Source organism: Myzus persicae, unplaced genomic scaffold, assembly GCF_001856785.1.
Source record: "Myzus persicae strain clone G006 unplaced genomic scaffold, MPER_G0061.0, whole genome shotgun sequence".
In the NCBI taxonomy this organism is placed as follows: Eukaryota; Metazoa; Arthropoda; class Insecta; order Hemiptera; family Aphididae; genus Myzus; species Myzus persicae.
In genome coordinates, this window is record NW_019101224.1 from 127,048 (window position 1) to 143,823 (window position 16,776).

At 30.7% G+C, this 16,776-nt stretch overlaps 2 protein-coding genes across 3 annotated transcripts; one reads left to right on the top strand and one right to left on the bottom strand.

The window, feature by feature from the left end:
* Positions 1-4,024: 4,024 nt before the first annotated feature.
* LOC111028265 lies at positions 4,025-8,951 on the top strand. 2 transcript variants are annotated; one of them, XM_022306832.1, is made up of 4 exons: positions 4,025-4,452; positions 4,522-4,733; positions 6,215-6,454; positions 8,719-8,951. In XM_022306832.1, the coding sequence occupies exons 1-4, from the start codon at positions 4,450-4,452 to the stop codon at positions 8,882-8,884; spliced, it is 621 nt and encodes a 206-aa protein (XP_022162524.1). In that variant the 5' UTR covers positions 4,025-4,449; the 3' UTR covers positions 8,885-8,951. The 2 variants fall into 2 exon arrangements, with proteins under 2 accessions (XP_022162524.1, XP_022162523.1); XM_022306831.1 differs by having other exon boundaries at positions 4,040-4,452; positions 8,660-8,905.
* A 1,841-nt stretch (positions 8,952-10,792) lies between these two features.
* Positions 10,793-16,073, bottom strand: LOC111028272 (glucokinase-like). Its single transcript, XM_022306859.1, has 2 exons — positions 13,630-16,073; positions 10,793-11,568 (listed from the first exon to the last, which is right to left on the bottom strand). The coding sequence occupies exons 1-2, from the start codon at positions 14,588-14,590 to the stop codon at positions 11,066-11,068; spliced, it is 1,464 nt and encodes a 487-aa protein (XP_022162551.1). The 5' UTR covers positions 14,591-16,073; the 3' UTR covers positions 10,793-11,065.
* Between the last annotated feature and the right edge of the window lie 703 nt (positions 16,074-16,776).

The window sequence follows — 16,776 nt, forward strand, 5'->3', positions numbered from 1 at the left end:
ATATTTTTGATTGTTTGTATCGTGTGTATCTTGTGAAGCTGCATTTTGAATACATACATAGAATATTTTATAAATTTTATTTCAGCAATATAGGTATTATTAATTATTTTGTTATGTTAATATCAAAAATCAAACATTCGTTTAATTGACTAATTATAATTCACCCATATCTCAACTTTTATACTAGAAATTGTTATACTGTTGGTTTGACATGTATTAATATTTAAGAATATCATTTTCATATATTTCGAATCCAAATAATTTACCTAAAATTTTTTTTTTCTTAAATATTTATTTTAGAGTCTGTAAATATGTTTTTTACAATATATATTATGCAGGGGTAGTAATTATTGGACTGTAGACTAAGAGATAGAATCTATCCCGTGGTGGAACTACACGATATAGATATTAAAAATGAAATAGATCTACAGGATATAGACAAAGAAAATGTTACACTATAAAAAAATCATTCGTTAAAACAATTTGAATCAGATCACTGACATGGTATAAGTTTGGACAGTAAAATATATGCAATATTACTGATAAAAAAAATAAAAATAAAATGTACCATTACTCATTAGTCATTACAGTTTAAATTTAACACAAATATTTACAAACTCACAACTCTATCCACAAGTTCCCGGGTAATTTTTTTTGGCGGTCATCATAACTGAACACTTTAAAAAAGGTTGTCGCTTCGCATTCGCACACATCTATATATATCTACATCACATAGATATCACAAACAGCTATCTTAAAAACACATCGTTCAATACCACACTTACTTGATATGGTATCAATAACGCATGAATATATATATATATATATTTAATCATATCGTTTAGAACCATAGACCAGTTGATTCACGTTTCATTCGATGTGCCATTAAACGTAAATTACAATTGCATTTTTATGAAAAAACAATAAATATTGGATTAGTAAAATGGCAAGACTGATGCATGTTTTAGTGCGTGTAGATAGTATTGATGCTATGAAACAGTCTATGACAGTATATGACAGTTGTGACATGAAAACTCCTACCATCTGTGCCTTTGTCACTTTTAGATGCTCTTATGAGGTCCAATATCACTCTAAATAATGGTGAACACCATGTTGGTGGTATGATAAAGTTATAATAAAATATTAACTTGAATGGACGAATAGGCCTTTAAAATATACTATTATATTATGACGATAGTGCAGTTTTCTCAAACTCTAGTGAAATCAATATTTTTACTGAAAATATACAAACCCATCTAAACATAATATATAGCAGGGTGAAGAATAATTAAATTATTCATCATCACTCAAAACCAAACTCTGCTGTATTGTTCACAATTCAACAATCCACTTGAAAAGCTTAAAGGTAATAATATCCCTTGGGTCATCAAGTATGAATATCTCAGAATAATTCGTAATAAATCCAGAGATATTCATTAGTAACTGTTTTTTTCCAAACAATTAAAAAAAAATATATAAATTATATTGAACACAGAACAACCACTGTAAATCATTAAAAATCAATCTGATTACATAAGTATTGAACTTGGTTTAAGATAACAAACAATATAAAATCTCTTCTTCAGTTTCTTGAAAATCGTTGCTTGTTGTGCACAATCTAATCCATATAGTTTAGGGATGACAAAAAATCGTTGGTGCTCAATAATGTCAATGTAGATAACAAATTAAAGAAACGTTTCAAATTCTCGTAAAAACTAATTACCTACTAAATTAATTTAAATGTTTCTAATTTAACTAATTTTGTGCTTGAAGAGTTAGTTGAACTAAAAAGCATATGATATGGTAAATAAATAATGAAGCTGCGGTGTCCTCCTCAATTTTTAATTTTGGATTCTATGTTTTTACAATTTACAACATATTAACAAGCATTTCGTTAAAAATGAGTAATGTTATCTTGAAATCAAAAAAAACCTGCACACTTGAGATATTTTTCAAGTTAGTGTAGTATACTTTGTATAAGTTCCCAATAGGTGAAAGCAGCAAGTTGCAAGTATATCTGTTTGAATTATTATTACATATAGAAATTATGAAATGAAATATAAAAGTTACCACCGGTATATCATATTCCACCAGTGACCAGTGTTTCACATTTTTATGTTTAAAAAGAAAATAGTAATCGCAAAAAGTAAGGATGAGGATAATAAAGCTAAAATTATGGCTGTGAAAAAAACACTAGATATGCTATGCTACTAACAAGCACGTATGCACTTAAAACCAATAAAATATACTCTTAAAATATGTACTTAAATAACAAAATACAATTACCTATTTTAAATATATTTCATGCTATTGAAAAAAATATAAGACTTTTTATTATCTACTTAGGTCAAGTTTTTTTTCTACAGACCTTCTCCTTCTCCCAAAATTTAAAAGTTATGTGTACGCATTAACAATATCATAATTAATAGGTAGTATGCAAATAACCATGTTAAAAGTTTGACCTTTCTGTATTACACTTATGCCCATAGCCACATACATACCCATACTTAATGCATAAAAATAAATAGTATCATTACTTATAATAATAGTTATGAAATTGATAATATGATACTTTTAAGTGTTATCTTTGTCATAAAAAAAATAGTGAGTGATTTTTAATTATGAAAAAATAAATAATTAATTATAAAACGTATAAAACATTAAAACGAATAATGATGTATCTTTAATCATATATTAAAATCATTAAAATCAAAAGAAATATCTTGTCATTTCTCATTTACCAATATAATAACTGTATAATATTATATATTTTCAGCTATCCACTAAATTCTTCTTACCCAATCCCTACATTATTTTTATTCTGCACGATCATCTATGTAGGTATTTCGATTGCGGACAATTATTATTCAATATTTACATTTCTATTACAATTAATCAATGTATTAAAATCAAATAAAAAAACAATTACCAGTACTTTTTATTTTTAATGATACCGATAAATATTTAATGAAAGTATACTATTAATTATTATTAACGACACTTGCATAACACATAACAGTATACAATATACAAATATACGCAATGCGCATTATCGTATTACAGATAGTCCAAATAAAAAAAATAATAGTTCAATACAACAAATGTAATAAGGTTAACCATATTAATTCATTATATTTATCACGTTCAAGTTGAAAACCTGCTCGATTATTATTTGACACAACCGATTTTCCATTATGATTAAAAAAATTTTAATCAATTTTACCGATTAATCGGATACGCGATTAATTCAATAATCGATTTCTGCGGTCTCGAACTCTCGACGCTTAGTCGACATAAACATTGCCCCGATTGACGGTGTCGACTACGGGTCGTCAATTACAGTGTTCACTTGGATGATTTAAAATTTTGACTTGCGATGAGGAAACGTTTTGAAATCTACTGTATGCGATGTATATACTATTTTAAAACATATATATAGGTAAATACACAAAATACAATAAATATCCGTATTTAACAGTTTTTATCGTTTTTTTTACTGTAGACATTATTATGACGATCTGTAAGTATCAAATTAAATATTTTTTAAAACATTACAATTTTAATGAAAATTAATTTTGCAACATTTAAAATCTAATATCATATAAGATATAACTGAGTTGAGTGGGTATTAATTAATATACATCGGCTTGAGAAGGTACTTAACAATAATTGAGATCTACCACGATACATTGTCAACATATACCTATTACATGACTATGCATATTATACTTTTAGCTTTTGAAGCATTAAATAAATACTAAGAATATATTTTAATAATACTTAAATCTATTATCCATACGTATAGATAATATTGAAGAATACTCACAAAAATACGTTTCTAAAATATATACATAAAAACCTATTAATACACAAGTGACGATCAACACTATAATACATTAAACTAATAAATACAAAACCGAACGTCGAAATATCTCAACGTTTATACTATAAAATGTTTTACATAATATTATTATATTGAGCATTATATTGAACTTAAGTGTGGGGAAAGATAAGAAAAATTCCATTAGTGATCATGACAAATTGCAGTAATACCGTGCATATACCACCTAGGTAGGAGGCACTTACTACTCATACGGCTTTACCAGATGACTTAAGGCCCCCACACACTGCAGCGGTAGCGGTAGCATTAAAATGAGTCTGGACACGATTTACCGCCACCGCTGCAGTTAGCGTGGACCTTGAGTCTTGACACATAATTAGTATAAATATTGTTGTCGCAACGATACTAGTGCTATACTGCAGTTTGCATTTTAATACCACACTCTAGAACAAAAACAACGAAAAATTCAAGGCGTTATAGATTATAGAATAATAATACATTGTATTGTTTATTCACCTGAATTAATATTTTAAAAGCCGTATTGTTCATTCGCACAGTATACATTCACGACATTGGAAATATTTAATTGCTTCAATATTAATTACAAAATGGTATGTATTACACCTATTTAAAATCCCCATTTTATTGATCAAAAATTTTGATTGAGTTTATTGTTTCAGGCTGCTGAAAAATATTTAATGAAACTTGAAGCCTGCCCTTTATTATTAGATCAAGTAGAGCGAACTCCCCCCCCAGAAGTTTCGAATTTTTATTGGAAAAATGATGACGAAGAAAAATATAAGGTTTTCATTCCCACTCCCAACCGCAAATTATATTATAATTTAGAAGAATATGAAGGAGACATAAATATCAACGAAATCGATAATGACGGGTTAGTATACTGTATAATGTAAATATAATAATTAATATGATTAAACTGTATTATTAAATACAGTATTACTAACTCAGTAAGTAGTCGACGTAATTAAGACATATTTTAAATTTGATATTCAAGAACATAATATTGATAATAATATGTGTCGTGTTTGTCACAAGATGTGAACCTATACAAATTACTTCGCTTTACAAATAAATAATCCTTTATTCCTTTATTCCTTTATAATCAGATTCCTTTATAATCAGTGTGACATTATAATACAATATTCCTACTATAATATAGCATACAGAAGTATATACGCCTAGTATATATTATATTATATTGAGAAATATAAAACTATTTATTTCTTATTTCAATAAGACAAAAATATAAATAAATGTATAAATTCAATACTCATTATGATGAGTAATATTATTTGTATTGTGTTTTCAAGTTGAACTTCTATAACTCAAATGTATACGGTTATACTCGTATTACACAAAACCTTTTATGAACTATAGTTACAACCTCAATAAATTCATCATTATAGTAGTTTTTCTTTGAGTTAGATTTTATGGAACTAATGTTTATATAAAATAAACATTAAATTTAAGCAAATCATCTGAAGCTTATTATGTTTTATAGAGGTTATTAAAAAATATAAACATCATAACATTACGTTTTACTATAATTATCATGAATATTCAAAAGTTATACAGGTTTTGATAACAATTTTACAATATTTTAAACATTGATTTATTATATTATATGTTATTTTACATATTATTATGTATGTATTATGTAGGTTTTCAAGTTAATACACACTAACAGCTATAATATTTATTTATTTATTTAACGGGCTGAGCCCTATACAATGTCTTAAAACATAGTACAATAATAAGTAATCTAAATAATTAATACAAATAAATGTATATAAGATAATAATTCCAGTAATAATAAGTATAATAACGATAGTACATGTTATAAATATATAGTAACACCTAATTATAATTGTATCAGTTTTGATAAATGGTGCTCTCGTTGGCCAGCCGCGTCATGCGGTCTAACGCATTATTTCTTCCGTAATTGGTAGTGTGTGCAGGAACAACAAAAGGAACATGGTATCTAGTAGTGCAAGAATGAACTTCGAAATTGACTAACGAAAGAAGTGAGGGAGCATCAATACGGCCATCAACCGTTTTTCGAAACCATTTTTTTTCAAAAACTCTACGTAAGCGTTAACTCGTCGACCTGCCAGTGAAATGAGGCTGAGTTCCTGTATAACTAAGGAGTAGTCGTGATGGGAAGGATGATGTTTATATGTAGCTATTAGTTTTTTTTAAATGGTGTGCTGTATTTATTGTATTAACCTGATCTAGTGAAATTAGTTTTCAGGTAGAAAATTGAATATTTCTACTGTACATCTATAGAGTTATATACTGTTTGTAATGTAGAGTTGTTATATACTACTTTAATAGAAGTAATTTTTTTTTTAGATGGAAATCAGCGGACAAATGTGTACTGTTAGCTGTTTCCAATAGCTACGCTGCTGATCAACTGTTTATTGATCATATGGATTTTTTAATTGCCAATTTGAGTGCATGGAATGAACGAAATACTGAGCACTGGATAGACGTTGGATATGATTTGGAATATGAAAATAGATATATGAATAAACACTATATCATTAATGAGTATTTAGTGGATGATATAAAAAATATCCCAATGGAAATTAGGTGCTTATATCTTATTATTTATTATAATATATATATATATATTATTTTGTACTTTTGGTTTCTTTTATACGTATAATGAATATAGTTATTTATTTTTCTATAATAGTAGGTAAATAAGTATGATCAACTCACTTATGATAAAAACATTGTACATCTTTTATAATTAATTATTAAATACATAATAAATATATCATATTAAATTATTATTTTTAGTAAATTACGGAGTGAATAGGTTCAGTATTTATTTAACGATAAAATGATCATAGTTTTTAAGGTTGATAAATTTTCAATTATAACCCAATAAATACAATTTTTATTGTTTGACTTATAATATTTCATAAAAATTAAAACAACAAAATACGTTTATAAAAAAATGAGTCTATGTATTAATGTATTATCGATATTTTTAAATTGCTATAATCAACATCTATGATCACCTTAATTTGTTTAAAATTTCCCACCTATTTGACCCACAGTCTATTTATACCGTTTTATGTAAGCCGGTAGGCACTAACTCAAAAGTAAATAACAATAATAATATAATATGATATATACTCTACTATGACAGTTAATATAATTATAAATGCGACGTTTACGGCGAAAATTAATTCAAATTAACCACTGTTATACTAACAGTAAAATAAATACTTTAAGCAATATAAATATATAACAAAAAAAGGTGGACACGTGGATTCCACTCTGCTGTACAGTAGTTGTCGAGCATGTCGTTAGAATGTAATGTGTCATATAAAAATTATTGATAAATTATTGCATGCGAAAAACGATTCGAACGCAGACTTATCATCGTGGCATTCCTGTTAAAAATAATTTTAAAAAAAATATATAGAAATCGAAAATATATCATGGCTATAATGCCTATAAATAGCTAAACTTTCCAGTGAACTTAAATTTTTTGATATAGGTGAAAAATTTGTTGGGAATCTTCTATTAACCATTTTTAATGTTAGCTATGAAAAACTTTCATGAATTTCTAACTGAAAAATAATTTATTAAATTTGAAAAAATTATTATAGCTATAAATAGCTCAAGAATAGTCAACTTAGTTGGAAAACTCTACTATGTATGGAAAATAGTCATTTAAAAATTTAGTGAAAATTTCAAGGGTCTACGGTTATTGGTTTTTGAATTACAAGAAAGTATCAGTAATCGATAGAGGGGTAACCGTTATTTTAATGTTAAAAATCTAATATAGTATACATTTTGAAATTAATCTTAAGTCTCGGTGTACTCTTAATGTTTTGTTTGAAAATTTGTGGAAATTCTTCAATTAAAACATCTAATGTTAGCTAAGGAAAGAAATATTTTTATTAATTTCTAACTGAAAATTAATTTGAAAATTGTCGAGATTTTTGTGAATTTTGTGAAAATGTGTACATTACATGAATACAAAAAATAATCGTGCCTGTGTATTTTTAATATTTTTGAACTCCCATTAAATGAACTTATGAGAAACCTTGCAATTTTTAATATTTTTTACTGAGTGAAAGAGATTTTAACAAGAATAATTTTAAATAATATACAAAATTTTAAAAAGGTCTCGAGGCTTTTAATAACTCAAAAAGAGCCAAAATATTTCAAAAATATTACCATATATGGTAGAATACATGTTTATTTTTATATAAATATTTGATGAAAATGTCAAGTGTTTACGAGTTTTTAAGTTACACCAAAAAAATAAAATTGATTTTTTTAGAAATTGCAGGTATTCTCTAAAAATGATCACTTTTTTTGTTTTTCAAGACGCTTTTGAAAATTACTAGGAATTATCAATTTGGAACTCTTAAAAGTATCAACTATATTCTAATTTTCTATCATAAAAAATGCTGATATCGAGAATTGAAGTACTTTTACTATCACAAATGTTGAAGACAGACAAAAGAAACAGCACACACATCATTGTCATATAAATACATTCATTCGCTACGCTCAAAATCTAATATATACTTGATAAGATATTAAGATGAAAAAAATTGAACTCAAGTACTAAATGCACAATAATTTTTATATTTTTATATTATCTTTACATAGAATCGTTTTTATATATAATGGTTTTATAATGTGATTGGATTAAAATGTAACTCGACACCTACTGTACAACAGAGTGGTACCCATCTTTATAAAGTATATTTATTTAATCATATCGATCTTCCTTTTAATTTGTGGAATTTTTGTTTATTCAAATAGAGGAACATGTGCAAAATTCAAAGGTACAATAACGATAAATCCTGATCATGATGTTGCAGGAGTAATTCATGCCATGAACATTGGATTTCAATTAGCGGCAAAACGTTTTGCCAGAGACCGAAATCATCAAGTTTATGCTTATGGTCGTCGTGGATTTTCTTACTAATAGTTTTGGTTTATTTATGTGATTTTCGAAGCAGTTTTATTGCTACTAAATATAACTGAAAGCCTAATTTAATGTCTACATGTCTACAGTTAGTTTATTGTAATAAAATAGTTGTTAAACTAAAAACTATATTTTTTTACTATATAATAAACCAATGCACGTTATTTAAGCTTATAAACGTGGAAACTACTGAACCAATCGACACCACATTTTTCACACGGGTGTTTTTTGCTCCGCTAATCAACCTAGTTAATCTATAGGTTATGTATTGTCATAAGCCACAAGAAGAAAATTGAAAAATGGTTTAGCCTAGACGTCTTGCCATGCTTTCCTGTAGGATTTTCTTAATAAATAAAAATAATATTTAATTAATTGTATGTTCTTCAAATGAACAACAACCGTTTATGCTGGTATAATGTAGCATATACTCAAGTACAACTCAACCAAATTTGACGAACAAGTTAAGTAATTTTAATTAGAGATATCTGAAAAGTTTGATGATCATTTTTAACTACGTCTAAAAGTACATCAAAAGTTATATCCAATCCGCCACAGGTAGATTTTCTTGTGAACTGAGGTTAACGCCAAGAATGCACTGTTCTATTAATTTATGTGTAAAATCTTGAGTATCTCTCTTTAAAAAAATAACGTTGCATCGATTAGAATTGTGTGGCACCACAATTATTTGCGCGATTAACAAAGACAATAATAACTTCAAATAAAATATTCAAACAAATGAAAAATATCTCTGAACTGACTCAACGGTCACACTCACTTGGATTAAATCATTGTCAAATGGAAAGCATTTTTTGTCCACCGCGTCGGAGAAATTCAAAGTCTTACTTCAACCTCCGAATGGTATCAAGTTCTTAAAGATAATCCCACAGACATAATATCGCTCGGTTTTACACCAAATAATATAAGCAATCAATAATCATGGTGAGGGAGTCTCATCCGGTTGAAACTAAAATAATAAATGTGACCAAAGAGCGTTGCACGAAAAAACGACGAATCCCAAAAAGTTTTAGAAGGCAAACTGTGTACTCAAATATTTAGTGTTCAAGTAAAAAACCCAATTTTAGAAAAATATTGGCTTACAGAAAATATTTTTTATATATAAGGTGAAAATTGTATGATAAAATTAATACGCAGTGAGGAGCATTTCAAGATGTACAAGCAATTTACTATTTTAAAATGCTCATTACTCGCTTTAAATTAAAATATGAAAAAAACCTTTGTCATCGACTACATAATATTCTTACTTATACTTTAGTATTTTACTACTATACTTAAAACAAATTAAATTGTATAATAGCATATAACCTTCAATGTTAAAATGTAATACTTGTAAAGCTAATAACCTGTGTAATTGATGTTTAACCAATAAAGAAAAAAAATATATTCTTACTACTAAATTTTTTTAAAGGCCAATTCACGCTAAGATTAAGCGTAATTTAGTTAAATTAATTATTCAGAACGAACAATGTGTTATACCTATTATGTGTTTGTAAGACTGAAAAAAAACATGAGGGTATGGCGCTGGCGTCCTCTTAAACATACAGAGTACCGGAAGACTTCTTGAAGTGTTTTCCTTTTCCCGTAAACATCGCTAATTGAAATTTCCTATTAATATAATACGATTTTATTGAAACACATTGAAAACTGTGAGTAAACAAATAAATACTTATAGAATATTTGAATATGTTCTTTTTTATTATTTTTTTCAAATTAATGCTCAAAATAAAATACATTATTTCCAATTCAACCTAAATAAAAGTAATTAAGCTAAACATTGAAAAATGTTCAAAACTAATAACTACCTACTATTTGTTTAAAGACTATTTTTCAAGGCTTTGTTTTATTTAAGACTAAAACATGTTGTATAATTAGTGGTAGAATAATTTAAAATATTGTATTGCCTAAGTCCAGTTTTGAATTTAATGTCTGAATATTCTAATAAAAACATTTTAAAAATAATGATAATTTTATCCTAACGAAGGGTAGTATAAAAAATATTTAATGTCACTAAAGATCACTTAAGAGTTAAGATTATAAGCAATCAGTTTGGACAACAATTGTAACTAATTAAATTTATAACTAATATTTTATGAATTATACGATTAAAGCAGTGAATATGAGGGATGACATATTTTTAAAATGTAATTGATTAGAGGAATAGTGTTAAAATCTGTTTATTGAAACTTATTCAGTAAAATAAAAGCACATTATTACATTGGTATTTATGCTGGATTCGCGGGAATCGTGGCCAACACCCTGGCCACTATCCGTGCATCCTGACCTTGAGTGTGATCGACCGTCCGCAACGTAAACTTTGTCTGTTTTTGTGTCATCTGCCGCGCCTTGCCGCCGACCGCGAGCGCGTACTCGGAGTGCGTCTTGAACGCGTGCCCCGCCATGACCACCGTGACAGGCAGTCCGGTCCGCCTCAGCACCGCTGACAGCCCCGCGGCGATCAGGTTCGCGGACCGTCTGGTGACGCACCGGCACACGTACCGGAACAGCTCGCAGTCCATGTCCGACGGGTCAGTCACGTTCAGCACGCCGGTCAGGACAGCCCGGACGCCATCATACGACGGACTGGTGTCTGACTCGACCAGCCACAAGTGTTTGGCTTTGAGGGCGTATTCTGTGTCCATGGAGGTCGTAGTCCTACCTTCAAACATCGCCTGGTTGGAGGCTATCTCCAAAACCGCCATGCGCACCAACTCGGCCATATACATGCCTGCAATGATGGACCGGAGACGACCGACCGACCACGGTGACTTTGACATTATTGTTATTATAAATTGTTATAATCAGGACTTGGGTGGTCAATGATTTTTTTTTTAAATGTTAATTTACTTTTAAATATAATGCGATTCAAATTATTCAACTAACAAATCTTTGTAATACAATACATATGTATAAATAAAAAAAAACAAAATCTGAAAATCAGATATTATTTTAAACTTGGATTCCAGGTATAACGAATCAAATTTGTATCGAATAGAATTTATCCTATTTACATTTCGTACATCAATCATAATTTGCATTAAGTCCCGAGTCTAAGGGTCAAACTTTGTTGCATTTGCATTTTTTTTGCACGTTTGATCTTAATACATACACTTTAGTTTCAATATACTACTTTAAGAATCAACTATCAAAAGTATTGTGCATGTCGTTTGACGATTAAAACCATTTTTAACAGTTATAAATTATAATAATATGATTGAAAACGTAACACACTTATTACAAATATTTGAGATTCTATTGGGGGTTCAAAACCACTAATATCTACTTAGATGCTAGGAATTGAATCACGATTCTAGTGTAAATCAAATTGCAGTAGGCCATTAATTAGTGTGAGTGTGGAGTAGATAATCATAATAAAATAATAAAAAATGTATTTACATTTAAAATAGAGTTACTAAAATATACAGTGTAACAACATACAAATCCCTCCCTTATTTAGATACAAAAAATAATAACAACATTTGTTTTGTTTTTTAGCACTTATTTTCACTTAGCACATCATTAGAGAATTAAGGTTTGAGCACGACTCACAGTTGTATAGAATTTATGAACTATAGCAAAAATCGAGTGTGTTGCATTATTGCGCTTGGATGAAGTGAAACTTCTTTAAAGAGGGTATGAAAAAAAAACTGCATCACAGTCAAATATTAAGTTTATTATGGAAAAATAAAAAAATAAAATTTTCATTTGAAATTAATTTATTATCTATTTCTATACTACCTACTATATAAAATGCAGTCGCTCTCTTTTGTTCGAGATAAACTCCAAAACTACTTATTCAATCGTCGTGCAGTTTTTTTTTTAAATTAAAGAGGACATCACGGAGGAATTTTTAGGCATACATTCAGTCCGATAAAGTTAATTAATAATTAGTTATTATTAATTAAAATAAACATGCAAATTGTAACCTGTACCTTTTTTAGTAAGAAATAGTCAATGGCTGAAAATAAATAACAATCAAACTCGACAACCACAGATGCTTCTAGGCAGGTCGGTATCGACGTGGAATAATAAACAATTATTATAATATTATTTAGTTGAGCAAAAAAAAAAAACAATTAATTTTATCTGAGAATCTATTATTAGTATTTATAATCAATGGTGTTACATTAGTTATTGGTAAAAGATTTATCATTTGTAAATAATATAGCATAATACTTGTATAATACTAATAGGTATATATTTTTATTGCCCGGTCATCCGCTATGGCGACGCTAAATTTATATGGCTACATTACCACGGAGACGTGACTAAAAGTGGTCTAAAATAAAAACAATTATTTAACATACAGAAAATAAATAGCGGATTAATATCTGAGAAATCTTGAAAATAGCCAAATATTGCCGGGTCAGCTAGTTATTGTACAGAGATAAGACAAATTGGTTATTATTTATTACCATGGCAACCTAACAGACGAACGAATTTTTTTGGCCGGCATCTCCCAGCCGATTTTTTTATGTATAAAATTAAGTTGTGGTTAACAGAAAGTGATGTTTTTCGCCGGCCGGTCAGTTCACCCTGTTTTCCAGCTCTAGGATGAACACTGCGTGGCGTGGCGACCGGCCGGCCAAATCCAATAGTCTGATTGGGCCCTTAGTTGTGAGCAAGCCACGCCCCTAATGCTTCTTGGTCGAAAAGGCTGAGCCCATGAATTCGACTTACACTACAGCGCATAAAGAAGTTTCACTTCAATAATGATAATAATACAACCACAATAATAATAATATCTTAATCGCAACAATGGGTCAAAAATAGGGTGAACGTAACTCGCCTGAAGTCATTTTCTCGTAAATTTGCTTGCTGGGATTTTGGGATCGGGCGTCGAGCCGACGGTCGTACTCCGTCAACAGGTGGTCAAGCGCGCCATCCTCGCCAAAAGCACCCCATTCGGTGTTGATGACTGTGCGGCCGAATTCTGACACGTAACAGCAGTTGCAGCCGTCGTCCACGACGAGCGCGGCACGTGTATCCGGCCTATCCGCCGCGCTGTGCATCATAGCCACACACGCGTCGTTAAGCACGGCCACCGGACCCACGACCACGTCAGCCCGGGCCGCGGCCGCCCGCCACTCGGCGGCCACGTCCTGCCTCATTGCGTCCGCACAGTCGAACCCCTTAGTCCACCGGCACAGGCTGGCCACGCCCCCCAGAGCCCCGGCGTGCCAGACTGGGAATCCGAACGTCAACGCCAGCGGCACCCCGGCCCGCCTCACGTGAAACTCGTCGGCAAACTCGGCAAGTCCTCCAGCCACGTGGTCGAACAGATTGGCCACCTTGCCGGTCATCAGGGTCCTGGGCGTTAGTGGGTGCTCGCGCGATCTGATCCACACGTCGTGCGCACCCAGCAGGGTCGTAAACCGCGTGCGGAACCTGTCGCCGTGGCACAGATCCAGGCTCAAAAACTTGCGGACGACCGCATCGGTGGCAGCGGGCGGTGACGGACGCGGTACGCGTGTGTCCCAGCACCTTATTGTTGCCAGCGCGCCAGGCTGTTCGTTGCGCCACAAACCTGCGTCCATGGCGTCCGACATGCGGCGCGCCACGACCGTCAGCTCATCGTCGGAAACTTCGAACTTCCGGCCAACCTGCTCGGCGTTCAGTCGCATCCGGAACATCTGCGAGTAATTTATCGAATAATTTCTCCTTGGTCTCCGGAAGTTGTTCAAGTGGCTGCGCGCGTGTCCGGTTGCCGCGCGGCAAAAATGTTGGGTGGCAGTAACGCTCGGTAACATTCTGTATAGTGTTTCGTTAGTATTCGTTTTTTTAATATTGATTGTAATTTTAGTTAGTAGGTTTTAGTAGGTTGTAAGAGTTTAATGTTATTCTTTGTTTATTTATTTATTTTTTTGTTTATTTCACGTTTGTCAGATGACCTCGTTTCGAACGTATTACCAAACATACGTGTTAGTGTTATACAGTGTGTTGCACTATAATACGCGTATCAGTCAATAGAATTTATTTAGTCAATAAGAATTTAAAAACGATTTCAAAAATGTATTAATTCATTAACCTATAATCAGATAACAATATTTTTATATTCACCCAAAATCCATATTGAAATGATAGCTCTCGAGTTTTTGATTATAATTAGTTTCCAATCTACAGAGTTAATGTATATAATAATAATATTATGATAAAAAAAACAATACCTCATTTTTAGGTGCGTTACCTTGGCCCCACCACTTTCTCTAAATATATAATAATTTATGTCAAATTATGTAATATCATTTGTAATCATTTGTAACCACCAAAAAAACATTTGTAACCTAACCAAAACCGCTCAAAACCAAGTATCTGTGTGGTGGGGCCTGGGAAACGTTACTACAGCCCCACCACTACAGAAGTTCGACTTTCCGGTAACTCAGACCTAGTGGAAATTATGTAATATCATTTGTAATCATTTGTAACCACCTAAAAAACATTTATCAGCCATTAATATCCGTTTAAAACAAGGTTTTATTTACCCTTTTGATATACCAAAATATCCTGTTTTCTAAGAAATTTTCTTCGTCCATTCTTTTGATAAAATGGTTAGGTATTTGACACAATTTAAAAAAATTTATGATTTAGTAGATAAAAAAAACATCTATGGATCCTTTCTCACTGAGTGAAATTTGTGAATTTGGCTGAATTTGGCTGTAAGTTAAAATATTTATAATATACAAAAATGACCCGGCTCAAAATTTCGTAAGGTCCAACTTAAAAACCATAAAAATTAACAATGCCAACTGAACTCTTATTTTTATACAGTTCATTTGACAATTCAAAACGATTTATCGCAATGAATATTGTAGGCGTTATATATGTGCGAATTGCATTGCCTTGATAATGGGTGGCGTTGATTAGATGAAATAAATAAAATGTCACCATCGTTTTAAGAAATTGGTAAATCCAATCAAACTATTAGAAGATAACACTGATTAAACATAATAAATATATTATAACCAATGGTTATATTATGTTAATCGATAATCGACATTTTACAGTAACGTAAATAATTTGCATGGCACGGCGCTTTGTATAGGCAATTTAGAAACAATTGTAAATTAATCATTTATGCACTCCATTATTATAATCGTAATAAAATATATAACTTATAAATTTATAATACATTTGGTACATTAGTTTCAGTGTTTCACTATTAAATATAAGATGTAAATGAATGGCACTGGTATAAAAAAAATTAGTAGAGAGGTCATAAACAACCTTGAATCCTGAGTACCTAGGTACTTACTACTTAGCTTTAGATCAATAATTAAAAACAAGAAAATTTACTTACTGTTGAATCTGTAGATGAGATTATTAACTGGGATTTTCTTTTTATATAACTTATAAGTTTTTAAAGATTTATTTTCATAAATTTTAAAAATAAACAGTTATCAAAATCATCGAAAATAATATATCAACTTATTTTAAAATAAAAATATAAAAAAACCTCCACTGGAGAGTAGTTTATAATCTTCAATCTTCATAAATTCGATAAATTTGTTCCAATCTCGGTACTGCACACCCATCATAATCATTGTGAATACACCGAGTGCTATAAATGCATGCATCATAATTATTGTCTTATCACCAAAATGTATTTACGTCGAGATCACGCCGTAAGAAGTGTGTACCTACGCATTATCATCCACACGCGTAATACCTAATAATTTATTATAATATATATACATATACACATATTTAGGAGGGGGGTGAGGAGGAGGCGGCGTCGATGATAATATATGATCACACTATTATAATATATTGGTCTGTTATCATCGACGCCGCCTCCTCCTCAGCCTCCTCCACCACAATGATAAGACATGGTAAGTAAGTGCCTATAGCCGCAGCTCGTCACGCGTGATCGAAACACGCGCAGTTTGTACGTTGAACGCGTCCCGCCACGACGCTGAATTTCGTCCGCCCAACCGCT

Coding starts and splice junctions, on each gene's coding strand:
- LOC111028272 (XM_022306859.1), bottom strand. CDS start 14,590: ATGTTACCGAGCGTTACTGCCACCCAACATTTTTGCCGCGCGGCAACC. Junction 11,569..13,629: donor TTACGAGAAAATGACTTCAG/GCGAGTTACGTT, acceptor CCATCATTGCAG/GCATGTATATGGCCGAGTTG.
- LOC111028265 (XM_022306832.1), top strand. Junction 4,734..6,214: donor AACGAAATCGATAATGACGG/GTTAGTATACTG, acceptor TTTTTTTTTTAG/ATGGAAATCAGCGGACAAAT. Junction 6,455..8,718: donor AATATCCCAATGGAAATTAG/GTGCTTATATCT, acceptor ATGATGTTGCAG/GAGTAATTCATGCCATGAAC.